Source organism: Lynx canadensis, chromosome D1, assembly GCF_007474595.2.
Source record: "Lynx canadensis isolate LIC74 chromosome D1, mLynCan4.pri.v2, whole genome shotgun sequence".
In the NCBI taxonomy this organism is placed as follows: Eukaryota; Metazoa; Chordata; class Mammalia; order Carnivora; family Felidae; genus Lynx; species Lynx canadensis.
In genome coordinates this window covers 38,095,170-38,112,741 of record NC_044312.2, presented here as the reverse complement: position 1 = coordinate 38,112,741, position 17,572 = coordinate 38,095,170, and the positions used below count along the sequence as shown (strand labels likewise).

The following is a 17,572-nucleotide window of genomic DNA, read 5'->3' as shown; positions in this document are numbered from 1 at the left end:
TGTCTCATATATATTTTATGGTTTTATGTTTTATGTCTAAATTTATGATCCACTTGAAATGATTTTTGTATACAGTATGAGGCTTGTTAGGTCAAGGTTTATTTTTTTATTCTGTTCCATTGATGTGTATGTTTACTTCTTTGCCAGTACCATTTTGCCTCGATTACGTCGATTACTGTGGCTTTATGTATAGTAAGTCTTAACATCAGGAAGAGTGATTCTTTGTCCATTCTTCTTTCCCAAAATTGTTTTAACTCCTCTAGTTCCTTTTCTCTTTATATGAATTTTAGAATAAACTTTTCTCTATCTACAAAAAAAAAAAAAAAGTCTTGCTAGAATTTTTATTGGAATTGTATTTTATTTACAGATCAGTTTAGGAGAATTGACATTCTTGTCATGTCAAGTCTTCCAGACCATGAGTACAGTGTAGCTTTTTTTATTTAGATCTTTGATTTCTTTCATCAGTGTTTTGTGGTTTTTGGCATATTGGTCCCATATCTGCTTTATTATATACTCACATATTTTTTTTTTAGCAAATGTAAGTTGTATTTAGTTTTAATTTCGTTTCTATGTGATCATTGCTAGTATAGTAAGTTTTTGTATGTTGATCTTACATTTTGTGATTTCATTGAATTCCTTATTAGTCCTAGGGATTATTTTTTTAGATTGGTTAGAATTTTCTATGTAGAGAGGCATGTCATCCTGTAAATAGGGACAGTTTTATTTTTTTAATTTGCATGCCTTTTATTTCCTTTTTTGCCTTACTGCACTGGCTAGGATTTCCAGTATTACTTTAAGCAAAAGTGAAGAGAGTGGACATTCTTGTCTTTTTCCTGATCTTAGTGGCAGAGAACATTCAGTCTCACCAGTAAATGCAATGTTAGCTGTAGGTTCTTTGTCAATGCTCTTCACCAACTGGTGGAAATTTCCCTCTGTTTCTGCTTTTTTGAGTACCTGATTGGGTGTTGGATTATTTTATATGCTTTTCTTTATTAGATGGTATGGTTATGTGATTTTTCTTTTTTACTGTTGATATGCTAGACTACACTGCTTTTTTTTCTTTTTAATAATTGAATTAAATAATTGACTAGTTCAAATTCAGTTATTCCTGGAATAAACTCACTTGGATAGGGTATACATACTTCTTTGTATATAATGCTGGATTCAATTTGCTACCTGGCAGTAGAGACTAGGATAAAGAGTATCTGTTAGCTTAGCACAGTGGCTTCCAAACCTGACTGGTCAGAATCACCTGGCAAAATTAAAAATACACATTTCCAAGCCCTGACCCACACTGATTGAGTTTGGAGTGCTGCCTGGGGATCTGCATTGTAAACAAGCTGTCTAGATGATGCTTATGGAGCCAAGTTAGTCCAGCCATCTTTTTGTAAATTAAAATAGCATATTGAGATTATTGTTTCATATTAAAAACGAAACCAGAAATTTTGAGAGGGCTACCAGCTTTTCCCTATTGTTGTTTATGTTATGTTTTCCTATTACGTTTATGTAAACTTAGATCCCCCTACTATTTGAGGATAGAGAAATGAATGCAGTGACAGTCCTTACCACCTGGAAGCACATATGCTATTTAACAGGTGAAATAGACATGGAAACATGATTATAGTGTATTGTGATAAATTCACTGAGAGAGAGAAATGCTCTGGGTGATCTGAGAATGGACTACTTAATTGGACCAATTCATTACCTGGAGGTTTTAGGGAAGTCTTTAAAAGTTACATATTTGAACTGTGTTTTAAAGAATGGTAAAATGGTGCCACACAGAAGAAATGGCCTGTGCAAATACAGTTTATGGAAATAATACAGAGAAATTAGGGGATGATAGGACAAAAGGCCAGGGAGTATAAGTTTTAGCTCAATGATAGTAGACCCTTTGTCTATGCTAAGGAGTTTGGACATTAGCGTTAGTGGGCTTAACATCAAAGGATTTCAAATAGGAGAACAAACTGATACTACTATTAGCATATTATTTTAGGAAGATAGCTGATAGCCTTATTGAATTGGAAACTGAGGAGAGCCATACCAATTGCGATCTTCTTCCTATAGCTAGTGGAGATGGTTGCATAAACCGAGGAATGACAGTAGGGTGGAGAGTAAGAGGTGGATTGGAGGTATTTCAGAAGTTAAGTCCATGGGACTTGGTAATTGGATTTACTCTAGGAAGTTTATATCATAGGCTTTTTATGGGTAGAGATCTTTTTATTCAGGGAGTAAACAAGAAAACAGATTTAGACGATGTGGCTTCAATTAATTCTCATTTTTCTTCAGTCCACCAGTCCTAGCCATGCTGTGGTAGCCAATGTTCAGCATGTCTTGCATCTGATGAAGCAACATACTAAAGCCTTGTGCAATGATCGAGTGGTCAACAGTGTTCCTTTGGCAAAGCAAGTTTCTTCACGAAATGGTAAAAGTAAGAAGGTGTCAGTAACGCCTCCCTCCTCCAGCAGCATTAATGAAGAGTTGTCAGAAGTCTTACAGACTTTACAAGATGAATTTGGGCAAATGAGCTTGTGAGTTTTAGTTTTTGTTTTTTAAATTATATTTAGTTGTAAAACTTTGTTTTAAGTTCTTGGTGACTTCATTAATCGTATTGTTAATTTATTCTATTCAGCAAGTATCAGAGCACAGTTCTTGAAGCAACCACTGAGTGATTTACTAGGACCTTAACAAATGCAACTGTTCTGGGGGAAATCTCTCCCGTTTTGAATAGTGTTAAATGTTTTGAAGACCAAGGTTCACACTTCAGTTTTATTTCCTTGTTTGGGAGCTTGATATACATTGAGTTTAGTTAAACTTGAATAGGTTAGGATGTATTTGAGGAACAAGATCCTTCCTTTCTTTCTGGGCTTTCCTTTCTACGTGTGTAATATTGTAGGAGGTGGAATAAAAATAATTAAGCCTTTGAAATTAAGAACTGCTTTTACATTTACCTCCAGTGCCTTTCTTGAACCTTTAAACCATCTTGTTGCTCTGTTTAAAAAATGGAGTCATTTTTAATGCACAGAGCAGTGGTCCCATGGTGAGTGGGACATGGTGGCCCTAACCATGAAACAGGAAGCTTTATCAAGCCCTACTTTTGTTTTTTATGTAGTGATCACCAGCAGCTTGCGAAACTTATCCAAGAATCCCCAACTGTGGAACTGAAAGACAACTTAGAGTGTGAGCTGGAGGCATTAGTGGGAAGGATGGAGGCCAAAGCTAACCAAATAACTAAAGTTCGAAAATACCAAGCCCAGGTAACTTCATTTCCCTTTCCTTGTTTCTAATGATTATAAAACAAGAACAAGGCAGAACCAAAAAACCCTTTTCCCCAAATACATTGATTGATGACATTCAAGTGTATCACAGATAGGGAGCTACAGGAAGTATTTCTTTAGGAATCGGAGTTAAGTGGGCTAAGAAGGAAGACACCATCTTGTAATCTGTGAGAGTAGATTTTATCATCTAAGACACTTCTTTTGAATATTGAATATATTTAATATTTTTACCTTTATAAGAACAACCTTTAACTCCTGTGCTGAATTTAAATGGTTCCACATTTTCCGAAGTCTTTTAAAAAACACCTGGAAATTCTTGATTTCGAAAGGAGTAAGTAGATATAAATATGTGAAAAAAAATCTTTATGTTGCTAATTAAATTAGTAGAGCAGCCATTTATTTAATATCTACTAAGTGCAGTGGGAGGCATACTCCCGAATTTTCATCTGGAGAGATACGTAATGATTCATGTCAGAGATTATTGGGACCACTGGGAGTGGGCTGGACACAGGGCAGAGGGGCCGAGAACAGCTCGGCCGCCTGAAGCTCTTCTCGATCAGAGGTTGTGAATGAGTGTAGGTGGGGAAAAGCGGACAGATCTGAGGTAGGTCTTGGAAGTAGAATGATCAGGGCAACTTGCTGCTGAGTGTCATTTGGAGGGAGAGGATGGTGGTACCCCTGATGGAAATGGAGAAGGCTGGGAACAGAACAGGTATGGCTGACGTTTACTAATGGATTGCTCTATAATAGGCACAGTGTTAAGTGCTTGTGAATATGTCATCTTACTTAATTTTCGTAGAAGACTTGTGAACTGGGCGTACTATTTTACAGATAAGGAAGCTGGGTTGAGTGTCCTGGGAGGTAGGCGTATCCTCAAGTGAAATTAAGTAACTTCTGTGTGAGGACATACCAGCTCACTGGTGAATGGCAGAGCTGGAATGCAAACGTGGTTCCTCTGAACTCCAAAACCGGGGCTTTTAAGCATTTTTTGTAAAGTTCACATTAAAAAAAAGAATAAATAGGAGCAAATGATCGCTGCAGGAGTAATTGTCTAATTTGTTTCTTATACATCAGGCTCAACCTTATTCTCTCTAACGGAATACCAACCTAGCAGCAGCTTAAAGTAAAAGTAAAGCTCTGTAAAAATAAGTAAATATAAGCTATTTTAAGTTATTCTAAAGTAGTGAAATAACAAAAACCTTTTGTTAGTATTAATACTTTACCATTACATCTCTTCATCCATCTGGAACATGTTTCGTTACCTCCTCAGACTAGTTTCTAGAACACCTTTCTTTTGTTTTCTGTAAGACCTTTCCCAGACCCTCTTGTTTCTTACTCGCTCTGTTCTGCACTTTGGCCACACGCTGCCTTACCTTCTGAAACAGCATCAGTATTGATGTGTTTACTTCGATTCACTCGTTTGTATGTTGCTTTCTGTTTTTAAGCACTTAGCGTCAAATCACTAGTACCAGAGATTTTTGAAGACTTTATAAAAAAAGAAATACACTCAGAATGTATTATTGGCATTTTAGCTTGTATGAGAATTAAAAATACCAGTTGCCAGAAGAGGACATTTTCATTGAATCCTCCTTTTTCCCTGCCTTGGTTACTTGCTGTAGCTGGAGAAACACAAGATAGAGAAGCAGAAGAGGGACTTGAGGACCCCCAGAAAGACTCCTGATGAAGAAGGAAACAGCAGCAGTCGTTCTTCTGGAATCACGGGGACCACAAATAAGAAGGACGTTGCCAAACCGAGACCTGGCGAAAAAAGCAGGAAAAATCTTCAGTTGTTGAAGGACATGCAAACCATACAGAGTTCATTACAAAGCAATAGTTTGTGTTGGGATTACTGACTGGTACCAGGTCATAAGTTCTATTCAGATAATCTGTACCTCAGAAATCAGATTTTGGCAATTTACCCTCCAGGTCTCATACTCTTATGTTGGAATTAATGAATAGCAGGTGTTAAGGGGCCCAAGCTTCATTACACAGGCGTCCTGTGTTACGCATCATGACTAAATGTTAAACCACCTAAATGGAAACCAGGGGAGTTTTAAAGGCTAGGAAGCCACACACTCTGCATCTTTGTTTGAGATGAATTTGCTGTACTGAAATACTGCACTTTGTAAACAGATTACCAATTTTTTACTTGTGGGTGTGATTTTTAAAATAATTCCTTAGATATCTAAGTAAAATTAGGTTTAAATTATCAAAATAGGAGGCTGTCCCATAGGCAATGTTTGCTTAAAAAGTCTCATTTTTAATCTTCCCCTGGCATGAATCGCCCATTTCTCCTTTCCAATACATCCATTAAATATACTTTGTTTTGACTATGGATACAGGTTTTCTATGTGTAAGTATTTATACGAATTTAAGAGGATTGGTTTGTTTCACTTTTTGACATTTTGAACACTGATCAATATTAAATACACTTCTATTGATATAATCCATCATTAAAAATTTTTGAAAGACCCAAGCATTCATTGTCAGTTAACTGCAAAAATTATAAAGCATTTTTTAAAGTATAAACGAATTATTAATGAAGTAAATGAGGTTTCTGAGTGACGAGAAGAGGAAGTGTTGTATAGCATATGCATATGTTGTTTTTAAATAATACCTGTTTGTAATCATGGTATTCAGTTCAAAGCATTGTGGTTTTTAATCTTAAAAACTCAGAAGAGCTCCTGGGACCTGTTATCGGTGTATAGTATGAGTGCAGTATTAACTGTACATGTGCCATTGTCATTGTGTTAATAATGTAAATCATAATTTTGAATAGATCAAGACATGTTAGCTTTTTATAAATTTGCCACTGAAGTCAATAAAGCAGCTTTATTAAGGAAACATTGAAATTTTCCTTAACAGCCTGTTAGCGAAAGCTATATTTGTTGTAATCTCTCCAAAATGCATTTCTAAATAGGACATTAACATATTAAGAGAAACAATAAGAATATATGCTATTATATAATTTATTTGCCTGTCTCATGCTCACATAGAAACTAAACCCGACAAGATTGAACTGTCTCAAGGCCTAAAGAGTCCTAATGAACACATTAACCAGGTGTTAAAGAGATTTCGTTTTTATGCCTCCCCTGGGATCGAAATGGAGTTCTGGGCTTTTATCTGGGTAACCAGCATGAAATGCAGTGCCTCTCTGGGCACTAAGCTTATTAGGCCTCTTAATTGAATTAATTTTTCACAGAGTTCTTGATTTAGGGTCCTTCAATTTGGAGCTATTTGTGAGTGTTCTGAAATTGTAAACCTTTGCTTGAGTCTGTGGTTTTGTATCTTCATTGAACTCACAGCAGTGAGTCCACAGACCCAAGGCAATCACTGCTCTGGTGATATGGAAAACATTTGTTGTGTCTCAACCACCATTTCAAACTATTAAACTTTTGTTATCTCTGTGTTTGAATTTCAGGTCATTAAATTGTAGGAGACTCATTTTGCATTGTAGTGGCTCTATGTCCTAATTAGAAGCTTAATGGTGTTAAAACCCACCCCATCCCTTGGGTAAGAGTCAAACTAAAATACCCACTCCAGCCTTTAATACGCTCAGGTGAGAAGTGAAAATAAGAAAATGCCAATGCCGCTTCAGTTTCCTTATCTGAGAGTTTATAGCAGAGGAGTACGTGGTCACACATCTACTTTTGTTGTAAGAGCATTGTTGAAATGCATTTCAAATACAAGTGTCCTCTATGTGTAAGATGCCAATCTGGATACCAGGCTAAGTAAGAAAGGTATGCTTACAGGTAGGTGGTAGACATCTGAATTACATCAACACCGTGTGGTTAACGCAGTGGTGATAACATGGACACGGCGCTGTTGGGGACACAGAGGAAGCGGGCAGGCATGGCAGAGAGGAGTGATGAACAGGGGGTAACATCCTGGAGGGAGCAGTGATCGCTCAACTCTGGAGAACTGGAATTAGCCAGAAGGAAGAACAGTTCCAAGTCAACAGGAGAAAAGAAAAGTGTAGAGGCCGGAATCTGCAGTTGACACGGGAGAGTTGTGACAGCTGAGTGGTACTTGTACATAAAAGTTGAGGTGTGCAGGTGAGAGTAGAAGGGGAAGCCAACAAGTTACAGGAGGCTGAAGAGCTTAGACATAACCACATAGGTCTCTGTTTTTTATAGCCCCAATGATAAAGGAACCAAGGGCACCTGCACATCCAGTAAGTAGTCTGTCAACTCGAAGTTCTGTTGGTGTGGATAAATATATAAAAAATGCTAACACTCTCCTCCCCTGCTTCCACACCCCCCCCCGCCATGAATTGTGCTTTTTTCCAAGCTTTGTTAGAAACTTTTTTTTTATGATTTAAATAATTTCTACACCCAGTGGGCTCAAACTCACAACTCTGAAATCAAGAGTCATAGGCTCTGCTGACTTACTCAGCCAGGTGCCTCAGAAATCTTTTTAATGTGTAAGGGTGTGTGTGTGTGTGTGTGTGTGTGTGTGTGTGTGTGTGTGTTTGAGTAAATTTGACATAAAACTGTAAATTTAAGATCTACAATGTGTGACTTGGATACATTTACATATTGTGATATGACTGCCATTGTTGTATTTCACATTACATACTTACAGTTCAACATTGTTGTCTATATTCCTTATACTGTGCATTAGATCTCTCTGGCTTTTTAATACTACTTGTTGCAGCTTTATATCCTTAAACAGCATCAGTCTTATCCTCTTTTCCCATCCCTGGTAACTACCTCCTCTCCTGGTGATTGCTATTTTACTCTTTTTTACAAGTTTGACTCTTCCACATATAAGTGATATCATAAAGTATTCATCTTTGACTTCTCTCAGTGTAATGTGCTCAAGTTCCATCCACTTTGTTGCAAATGGCAGAATGTCCTCCTTTCTAATGGCTGAATAATACTCCATTGTGTACCTATAGCACATCTTTTTTTATCCATTCATCCTCTGATGGGCATTTAGGTTGTTTCTGAATCTTGGTTATTGTTAATACTGTTGTAAACATGGGAACACATACATCTCTTTGAAAGTCTGCTTTCATTTCCTTTGGATATATACCCAGGAGTGGAATTGCATAAGTACATCTACTTTTAATTTTCTGAGGATATTCCATATTGTTTTTCATAGTGGTTGGACCAATTTGCATGCCCACCCACAGTGTATAAGGATTCCCTTTTCACCACATCCTTGCCAGCACCTGTTGTCTCTTCTTGATATTAGCCCTTCTAAGAGGTGTGAGATGAGAACTTAGGGTTTTGCCCTGCATTTCCCTGATTAGTAATGTTGAGCATCTTCATGTGCCAATTTGCCATTTTGATATCCTCTTTGGAAAAAAATGTCTATTTCGTTTATCCTGCCTAACTTTTAATCAGATTGTTTGAATGTCGTATGAATTCTTTATATATTTTGGATATTAACCCTTCATCTGATAAATGGTGTGCAAATATTTCTCCCATTCTGTAGGTTCTTTTTATTGCTTGTGTGTAAGCTTCTGAGTTTGATGAAGTCCCATTTGTTAATTTTTCCTTTTGTTTGTGCTTTTGGCATCGTCAAAAATCATTGAGACCAGCATCGAGGAGCTTCCTCCTGTGTCTCCTAGGAATTCTGTGGTATCTGGTCTTACGTTTAAGTGTTTGGTACATTGTGAGTTAATTTTGTGAGTGGTATGAGATAGGGGTCCAATTTCATTGTCCTCTGCATGTATTTCTCCAGTTTTCCCAGCACCACTTGTTAGAGAGACTGTCCTTTCCCCATTAGGTGTTCTTGGCTCCCTTGTCAAGTATTAGTTGATTATATATGCCAGGGTTTAATTCTGGCCTCTATTCTATTCTATTTATTGGTCTGTGTCTATTTTTGTGCCAGTACCATACTGTTTTATTACTCTGGCTTTGCAGTATACAATTGACCCTTGAACAACATGAATTTGAATTCATGTGTGGGTCCGCTTACACATGAAATTTGTGTGGGTCCCATGTGTGGGTCCACTTACACATGAAATTTGTACAATATTGTAAATGTATTTCCTTTATGATGTTCTTAACATTTTTTTCTCTCCGGCTTACTTTAAGAATACACGCTGTATAATACATATACAAAATATTTGTTTTTCAGCTCTTTGTTATTGGTAAGCCTTCTAGTCAACAGTAGGCTATTAGTAGTTAAGTACTGGGGGAGTCAGAAGTTATACTAGGATTTTAAACTGTATGAGGGTGTCTGTACCCCTAACTGCTTGATTGTTCAAGGATGCCTCTGGCACTGGTCTTTTTCTTGGGATTACTCTGGGCATTTGGGGTTGTTAGTGATTCCACAAAAATTTTTGGATTGTTCTATTTCTGTGAGGAATGCCTTTCATATTTTGATGGGTATTGTGTTGAATCTGTAGATGGCTTTTGGTAGCATGAACATTGTAACAACATTCTTCCAGTCCATGAACACAGGGTGTCTTTCCATTTGTCTTTGATTTCTTTCAGCAAAGTCATACAGTTTTCATCGTACAGATCTTTCACTTCCTTGTTTAAATTTATTCCTTAGTATTTTATAGTTTCTTATGCTATTGTGAATGGTGAGAGTTTATTTTTCGAATGTTTCATTAGTGTAAAGGAATGCAACTGATTTTGTGTCCTGCAACTCTCCTGAAATTGTTGATTAGTTCCAACAGTTTTTTGTTTGACTCAGAGTTTTCTACATATAAAAGCATTTCACCAGCAGATTGAGACGATTTTACTTCTTTTCCTATATGGATACCTTTTATTCCTTTGTGTAGCTAGTAATTCTAATAGTGTTTTGAAAAGAAGTAAGAGTGGACATCCTTGTCTTATTCCAATCTTAGGAGAAAAACTTTCAGTTTTTCTCCAGTGAGTATAACGTTAGCTCTGGATTTGTCGTGTATGGTTTTTTATTATGAATGGCTGTTGTATTTTGTCATGTTTTTTGTGTGTCTATTGAAATGATTGTGTTTTTTTATCTTTCATTTTATTGGTAAGTATTACATTTATTGATTTGTATATGTTAAACCATCCTTGCATCTTTTGCATTTTTTTAGATCTTTATTTATTTATTTATTTATTTATTTATTGAGAGAGAGACAGACAGACAGACAGACAGGCAAACAGACACACAGACCAAGCAGGGGAGAGGGAGAGAGAGAGGTTCCCAAACGGGCTCTGCACTGCCAATGCATAGCTGGACGTGGGGTCTGAACCCATGAATCATGAGATCAAGACCTGAGCCAAAAATGAAGAGTCGGATGCTTAACCGACTGAGCCACCCAGGCACCCCTATTATTTCCTTCCTTCTGCTTTGTTCTTTGTCGAATTTCTTGAGGTATAAAGTTTGATTATTTGAGATCTAATTTCTTAACATCTGTGTTTATTACTATAAACTCTCCTCCTTTCCCATTTCTTCTTTGACCTATTTGTTGTTCAGAAGCATGCTATTTAATTTCCATATATTTATAGATCTTCTCATTTCTTCCTTGTTGATTTCCAGTTTCATACCATTGTGTGGTCAGAAAAGATAATCTGTATGATTTTAATCTAAATTTGCTAAGATTTGTGTCCTATCATACGATCTGTCCTGGAAAATGTTCATGTGCACTTGAGAACAATTTCTCAAGTATTCTGCTTGTTTGGTGAATTGTTCTGTGTATGTCTAATTTTATTCGCTCTAAAGTATCGTTCAATTCCAGTGTTTGCCTTGTTGATTTTCTGTCTGGATGATCTTCACTTTGGTGCTAGTGGGGTATTGAAGTCCCCTATTCTTATTTTATTATCTCTTTCTCCCTTAAGACTTGTATTTGCTCAATATGTGTTGGTGGTCAGGTAATTTATGATTGCTATATTTTTGTGATGTATGGACCTCTTTATCTAATGACCTTTGTCAGTTTTACCATTTTTAGCTTGATGTCTGTCTTGTGTAAGACGATGTCCACTTTCCTTTGGTATCACTTGCTTTGAATATCCTCTTCCATCCTTTCACCTTGAGCCTGTGTATTTGTTTAGAGCTGAAATGAGTGTCCTGTAGTGAGCATACGGTTGGGTCTTTTTTTTTTTTTTTTTTTTTTTTTTTTTACCCATCCGGCCACTCTGTGCCTTTTGATGGGTGAATTCAATCCATTTTACATGTAGGGTGATTATTGATATGTGAGGACTTGCTACTGCCATTTTATCTTTTGCCTTCTAGTTATTTTCTCTCTCTCCGTTGTTTCTTTTTCCTTTTTTTTCTGTCTTCCTTTGTAAGCTGGTGTTTGTCCTTGTTTTTTTGCTCAGTCTTTTTTTTTTGTTTTGTTTTGTTTTGGGTCTCTGCTCTAGATTTTGCCTTGTGGTTACCAGGAGATTTATGCAAAATATCTCATAGATAAAAGAGTCATTTTATACTGATAAAAATTTATCTTCATTTACTTAATTTCATCTTTTTATTCCTTCCCTTCTATACTTTTCACAAATTATTCTGTGGATTGTTAAATGTTAATAGCTGTTGTTATTTTTAATGCTCTTTCCTTTAAGCTTTATACTGTAATTATTTTATAGTCGAAAATAGTTATTTCTGTCTGTTGATGCCCTTTTCATTGTTTCAGCTTGAAGAGCTACTTCCAACTTTTCCGGCGGTGTTAGTGGTGGTGAATTCTCACGTTTTTTTGGTTTGGGAAATCTTCCTGTAGCTTTTATATCTGGATAACTTTGCCACTTAGAGTATTCTTGACTGGCAGTTTTTAAGTTGTTTGAATGTCATTCCATTCTCTCCTGGCCTGTAGAATTTGTGCTGAGAAATCTGATAGCCTCCTGGTGTGGGTTCCTTTGTTACTTTTCTCCCCCTGGCTTTTTATCATTAACTTTTGACAGTTTCATTATAATGTGCCTTGGAGAAGGTCAGTTAGCTTTGTATTCTTGTGTATCCAGTTCCTTCCCCAGGTTTAGGAAGTTCTCAACCATTCTTTCTATAAACTCTCTGCCTCCTCCTCTCTCGTCTTTCTGGTCTACCCTTTAAGCTTATGTTGGCTTTTCTAATGGAGTCTGATAGTTGTTTTAGGGTATGTTCATGTTTTAAATATACTAGTTCTCTCCTCTTCCACCTGAATCATTTCTAAATTCCTGTCTTGTGGCTTGCTTATTCTCTCTTCCATCCGATCTTGCTCCATTTTCAATGCTTTCTAATGCATTCTTCATCTCATTTTGTCTTTTTGGTTGTTCTTTAGAATTTTCAGTCTCTTTGGTAAAGTACTCCTTATGTTCATTAATTTTATTCCTAAGCTCAGTGGATTGCCTTTCTGCATTTTCTTGTAGGCTGGAATTTTGGATTTGTTATTAGTTAGATTGCAGTATTCCATGTCTTTGGGTGCACCTGCTGGGGAATTGTCACCGTCTTTTTGTGATACTGTATTATGATTTTTCACAGTATTTGATGAAATGTGCCTGTGCTGCCACATTTTAAGTAGCAACACCTTTCTTATTTAGGTAAGGCTTTGTTCACTTTGATTTTAATAGTATAACAGGTTGACAATTAGAAAACTTTCATTTGTTTTCCAGAAGGTGGTGCTATAGCACAAGTTTTGGGGTTTCCATAGTGGAAGTGACTAAGTTGGAAGTGTGTATTAAAAAGATGGCATTTAAAAACGACTGGAAACAGTGGGGGGAGGTGTGTGCTTAGTTAGCACTTGGGGCTTTAGGCATGTTCACAGCCTGCTAGGGCAATCCCAGATTGAGTGATTCCCAGAGGTTCGTGGATGGACCTCTTGATGGAGTCCCAGGACATATGGGAGAAAACACGTCCCTTCAGCAATCTTTGCCTTTTTAATTTCCCTCTACCTAGTCACAGAGGTCTTTCTTCAGAAATCTGGGTGTTCCTGAAAGGCAAGCGAACCCCTCCAGCTGCAGCCCATGCAGCTGAGCAGACTTTCACGCACCCCCTTTTCCACCGCCTTTGCTAGAAAGGTGGCTACTCTCACTGCCACTGCAACGCCCCTGGCTCCATAGCCTCCTTGGACTTCAGGTGCATAGATGGATGTCCTGGTGTCATAGGCAGAGGCACTTATGATAAGTCAGGCACTTATCATGACTGAATAGTCATGGATGTCCAATTAGTTGTAAGTTGAGGGGGAGAGAAAGGAATGTCTCACGCCATTGTGATGCTGACATCACCACCAATGGATTATCTAAAATGTGCTCCACTTTGGAGGCTCCTGCAGAAGAGGAAAGGAAGCCCCTGGAAGGTTTAAAAATGATAAGTGATTTGCATTTAGATTGCTCTGGCCTTTGAATGGAATTTAAAGTGGATGTGAGGGTACTGAGACTGCAAGTTTGAAATTCTTGATCTCTTCAGTCATCTGTATTCTTTTATGTAGTATCAGACCAAGATGACAAAGGCTTAAATAAGCAAATAGGTAGAATGGGCAGGGAAGAATAAATCTGTAAAATAATCTGGAATAGAAGTTAGCTTTGATAGGCTGGCCACTTAAATACCATTACTAATTTTCTTATAACCAATATCACATAAAGACTATATCATTTTGGTACTGATTTTGCTAATATTGGATGTACTGAGAGAAATTCTAGTTCCTCACTGCAAGACGCAAGAACAGGGGCTAAGGTTCAGACTATGGTGAATCAGAAAGTGAAAGAATACTGCGTTTTTGAGTACTGTTTGATTTGGGTATTAGAAGCAAAATGGGTTCAAACTGAATATTTCAATTTGGAACCGGTGCTGAGAGACCCCTGTGTTCAAAAACTAGCCAAATAACATTTCTGCAAAAGAAACTTCAGGCAAACAGAATAAGGACAAAGTTTAAAAGTCAGTTGAAGTTTTCTTTTAATGAAAGACCCAAGAAGAAGCTCCTTTGTTACAGTACATAACATATGGCTCTTAGGATATCAGGGAGTCCAATGTTTACACCAGTGCTGAACTGTTACTGGCAGGTGAACAGTGAAGCAGTATTTCCTTTACTGGCATTGAGACTGTAATACATTTTGACATGCAGTAAGCTCTTTGGTAGACTTAATCTCTCAGTGGAATTACAGAATTTGCAAAGTAAAGTAGTAGTAAAATAATTCCATGTAAAATTTGAGCGTAGTACTTCTCACCCATAAGCTATTTATACAGACTTCAGGGGAAAAAAGTCAATCCTAGTAAACTTATAAAATATTGCCTCACAACTTACCAATTAACTTCTATATTCAGACACACACACAAAAATGTAAATGAAATAAAGTGATAATGAACTTGTAAAATATGTTCCATTATTTTTCTAGTAATTGGGCAATGGAAAGTAATCCGAAGGGCATATGATTCTTTGAAATCCTGGACGGCTACTGCTTTCTCTTCTCCATCCCGCTCCCCCCACCCCAAGCACCTCTCTAAGGCATCATTTTGGAACGGCTACCTAACACATCTTAAGTACGTGAATAACAACAGCAATAGTTTTCAACTACTACTAACATCATAATGTCCTCAAGACTTTGCCATACCGTATGTGAAGCGTGTGGGTGCAGAAAGGTGACCAAAGTAAATCACTCTACTACAAAAAAAGAAAAACCCATGATGGGGAAAGGTGTATCCAATGATTTTGAACTTTCATGACATCGAGGCTCAATATATATAATGCCACGGAATTTCAGTGTTGGTTTGGTGTGAAAACTGATGCTCCTTCCCTCTGTCCAGTGAGTTCTCTTCCATCAAGAGGTATATTTCTGGAGTGGTTTGTAGTTTGATTTTAAAATCAAACTTGTTCCCACTGTGGATCCGGTATGGAAGCATCTTAATATTCTTTGGGTGACTTAGAAGATTAGTGTCATAATCACGTAATTACATATGGGGTTATTTCACTTATGCCACCTGCACTGCTACAGTTCCAAACCCATCCTGGAGAGATTTACAATAAATAAAGCAACTGAATTTCTCTCACAGGTGGGTTCTAACTTCAGAAGACTTTATGCTCCTAAAGCTGCCACTGGGATCCAGAGTTCATGGCAACGACGGCCCCTCTCGAACGGTCCTTTCACACGACAGTTTGGACGGGAGTGACGCACTGTGCAGGAGAACTGGCTCTCTCAGAGGATGAGGTTGATCGGTTGGAAATCTCTCTCTGTAGTTCCTCTACTTTCTTCTGGAGCTCCGCTCGTTTAGCAAGAAGCTCTTTGTATCTGTTGTGAATGGGCTCCTACAAGAGAAAAACATTGTCAAATCATTCAGGCAGGCAATCGTAAGCGAACCCGACTCAAATCATTCCAGTATACAGGTCTTTCCCTGAATGCTGCAGGCTGCACGTTCTCAGCTGTGGGGCCACGCCCACCTTTCCAGCATATGGGCGAGAATTAGCTGGACCCTGACAACACCACTCTTTCCCGGTGCCCCCAACTGTTTCCACAGAATACCCTGAAACTGGCACTTACTAATACAACAGAGAAGTAACAAGAAAACCTACAGGCCAAAATTCAAGATCTATCATTCAGTTGTAGAGTTTCAGTCTTTTAAGCAGTCTTTTAAAAATTTTTTTTTTCAACGTTTATTTTTTTTTGGGGGACAGAGAGAGACAGAGCATGAACGGGGGAGGGGCAGAGAGAGAGGGAGACACAGAATCGGAAACAGGCTCCAGGCTCTGAGCCATCAGCCCAGAGCCTGACGTGGGGCTCGAACTCACGGACCGCGAGATCGTGACCTGGCTGAAGTCGGACGCTTAACCGACTGTGCCACCCAGGCGCCCCAAAGCAGTTCTAAGTAGTATGTATATATTCCGTAACCTGCTTCAAAATGGACCAGAATTGTGTCAGGCTTTTTTCCTAAAGCCATTTCCTCAAACCTATTAAAATGGCTAGAAGATATCCAGTCCAGCACACTCATTTTACAGAGGAGGGAAGAAAAGACAAGTGTCTCCTCCAAGACCATATGAGCAAACTCGGTAAGAGTCAAGTATACTGATGACCCACCCGCACTCCCCCATGTAGTGCTTTTTCTACTACCCAATTATAACTATTAACAGGAAAAAGGCAGGTTTTAAATATACCTAATTTTTCTAGTTGCTTTGAAGTTGACAAAGCTAACGGATACAGCTGAATGGATGAAAACCCCCACTGACTATATTAAGAGCATATACCTGCGGCTTCATCCGTGGATTCCACCTGACATAATATCCCACCCAGAGCTCTAGGTGGCGCATGCTGGCTACTGGATAAAGGACATGATTGGAATAGCTCCCATAGAGAGGATTAGTGAAGTCTTCCAGCTGGCTGTTTATATAAGACCACAGTGACACCGTCCTTTTAGGAAGATTCTGTAAGAAGGAAATATAGGTAGTTTTGATTATTAAAATATCTCTAGAGGGAGAGAACAGGGACACTTTAGTAAGAAGCCCTGCTTACATTAAAATCAGAGGGTACTGGGAAACCCTGCAATTCATGAGAAAGTTAGACAAGCCCCATACCAGCAATTCCACTCTTAGGTATATACCGAGAGAACAGAATCACAGGCACACAAAACCCTGGACACAGACGTCCAAATCCACATTATTCACTATAACAGCCAATGGGAAGAGACAATCCAAAGTCCATCAACTGATGAATGGATAGAAATGTGGCACATTTATATGATGGGATAATATTTGGCCATGACAAGGAATAAAGTATTGCTACCTACTACACATTGAACCTTGAAAACACACTAGGTGAAAGATGCCAGACACAGAGGCCTCATTTTGAATGAGTCCATTTATATGATGTATCCAGAAGAGGCAAGTCCAGAGACCAGGGTGTGCCAGGGACTAGGAGAAGAGACTGGGGAGTACCTACAAATGGGTACAGGGTTCCTTTTCAATGTTCTCAAGTCAGTGATGCTGATACTTGTACGACTCTGTAGATGTTCTGAAAAGTACTTAAATTTAAATTTTAATTTTATGGACTACAAATTATCTCCCCCAAAAAAGTTTCTTTTTCAAAAATCAAGATAGAGTTAAATTCTAATCAAGGCTCCCAAGAGAGGAGAAGGATCTCTGGAACCTAGGTATTTTTAATTAGCTAACATTTAGAGGGGCGCCTGGGTGGCGCAGTCGGTTAAGCGTCCGACTTCAGCCAGGTCACGATCTCGCGGTCCGGGAGTTCGAGCCCCGCGTCAGGCTCTGGGCTGATGGCTCAGAGCCTGGAGCCTGTTTCCGATTCTGTGTCTCCCTCTCTCTCTGCCCCTCCCCCGTTCATGCTCTGTCTCTCTCTGTCCCCCAAAAAAAAATAAACGTTGAAAAAAAAAATTAAAATAAACTACAAAGCACTACAGTGACTGCCATGTAGTAGACTGTAAGCTCCTTGAAGACGGATATTAAAAATTTTAGTACACCGAAT

At 38.2% G+C, this 17,572-nt stretch overlaps 2 protein-coding genes across 7 annotated transcripts in view; one reads left to right on the top strand and one right to left on the bottom strand.

The window, feature by feature from the left end:
• Nucleotides 1-6,719, top strand: part of CEP57 (centrosomal protein 57) — a 41,326-nt gene extending 34,607 nt beyond the window's left edge. Inside the window, exons 9-11 of the mRNA XM_030330843.1 lie at nt 2,287-2,528; nt 3,110-3,254; nt 4,895-6,719. Of these exons, the coding sequence (XP_030186703.1) occupies nt 2,287-2,528; nt 3,110-3,254; nt 4,895-5,128 (621 nt within the window). The 3' untranslated portion in view covers nt 5,129-6,719. The remainder of the gene's footprint in view (nt 1-2,286; nt 2,529-3,109; nt 3,255-4,894) is intronic.
• Nucleotides 6,720-14,040: 7,321 nt separating this feature from the next.
• The window catches only part of MTMR2 (myotubularin related protein 2), a 119,117-nt gene continuing 115,585 nt past the window's right edge, over nt 14,041-17,572 (bottom strand). For all 6 annotated transcript variants that reach the window (XM_030330836.1, XM_030330838.2, XM_030330841.1 and 3 more), the window contains 2 exons: nt 16,339-16,515; nt 14,041-15,405 (listed from right to left, as the gene is read on the bottom strand). In XM_030330836.1, coding sequence (XP_030186696.1) covers nt 15,244-15,405; nt 16,339-16,515 — 339 coding nt within the window. In that variant the 3' untranslated portion in view covers nt 14,041-15,243. The remainder of the gene's footprint in view (nt 15,406-16,338; nt 16,516-17,572) is intronic.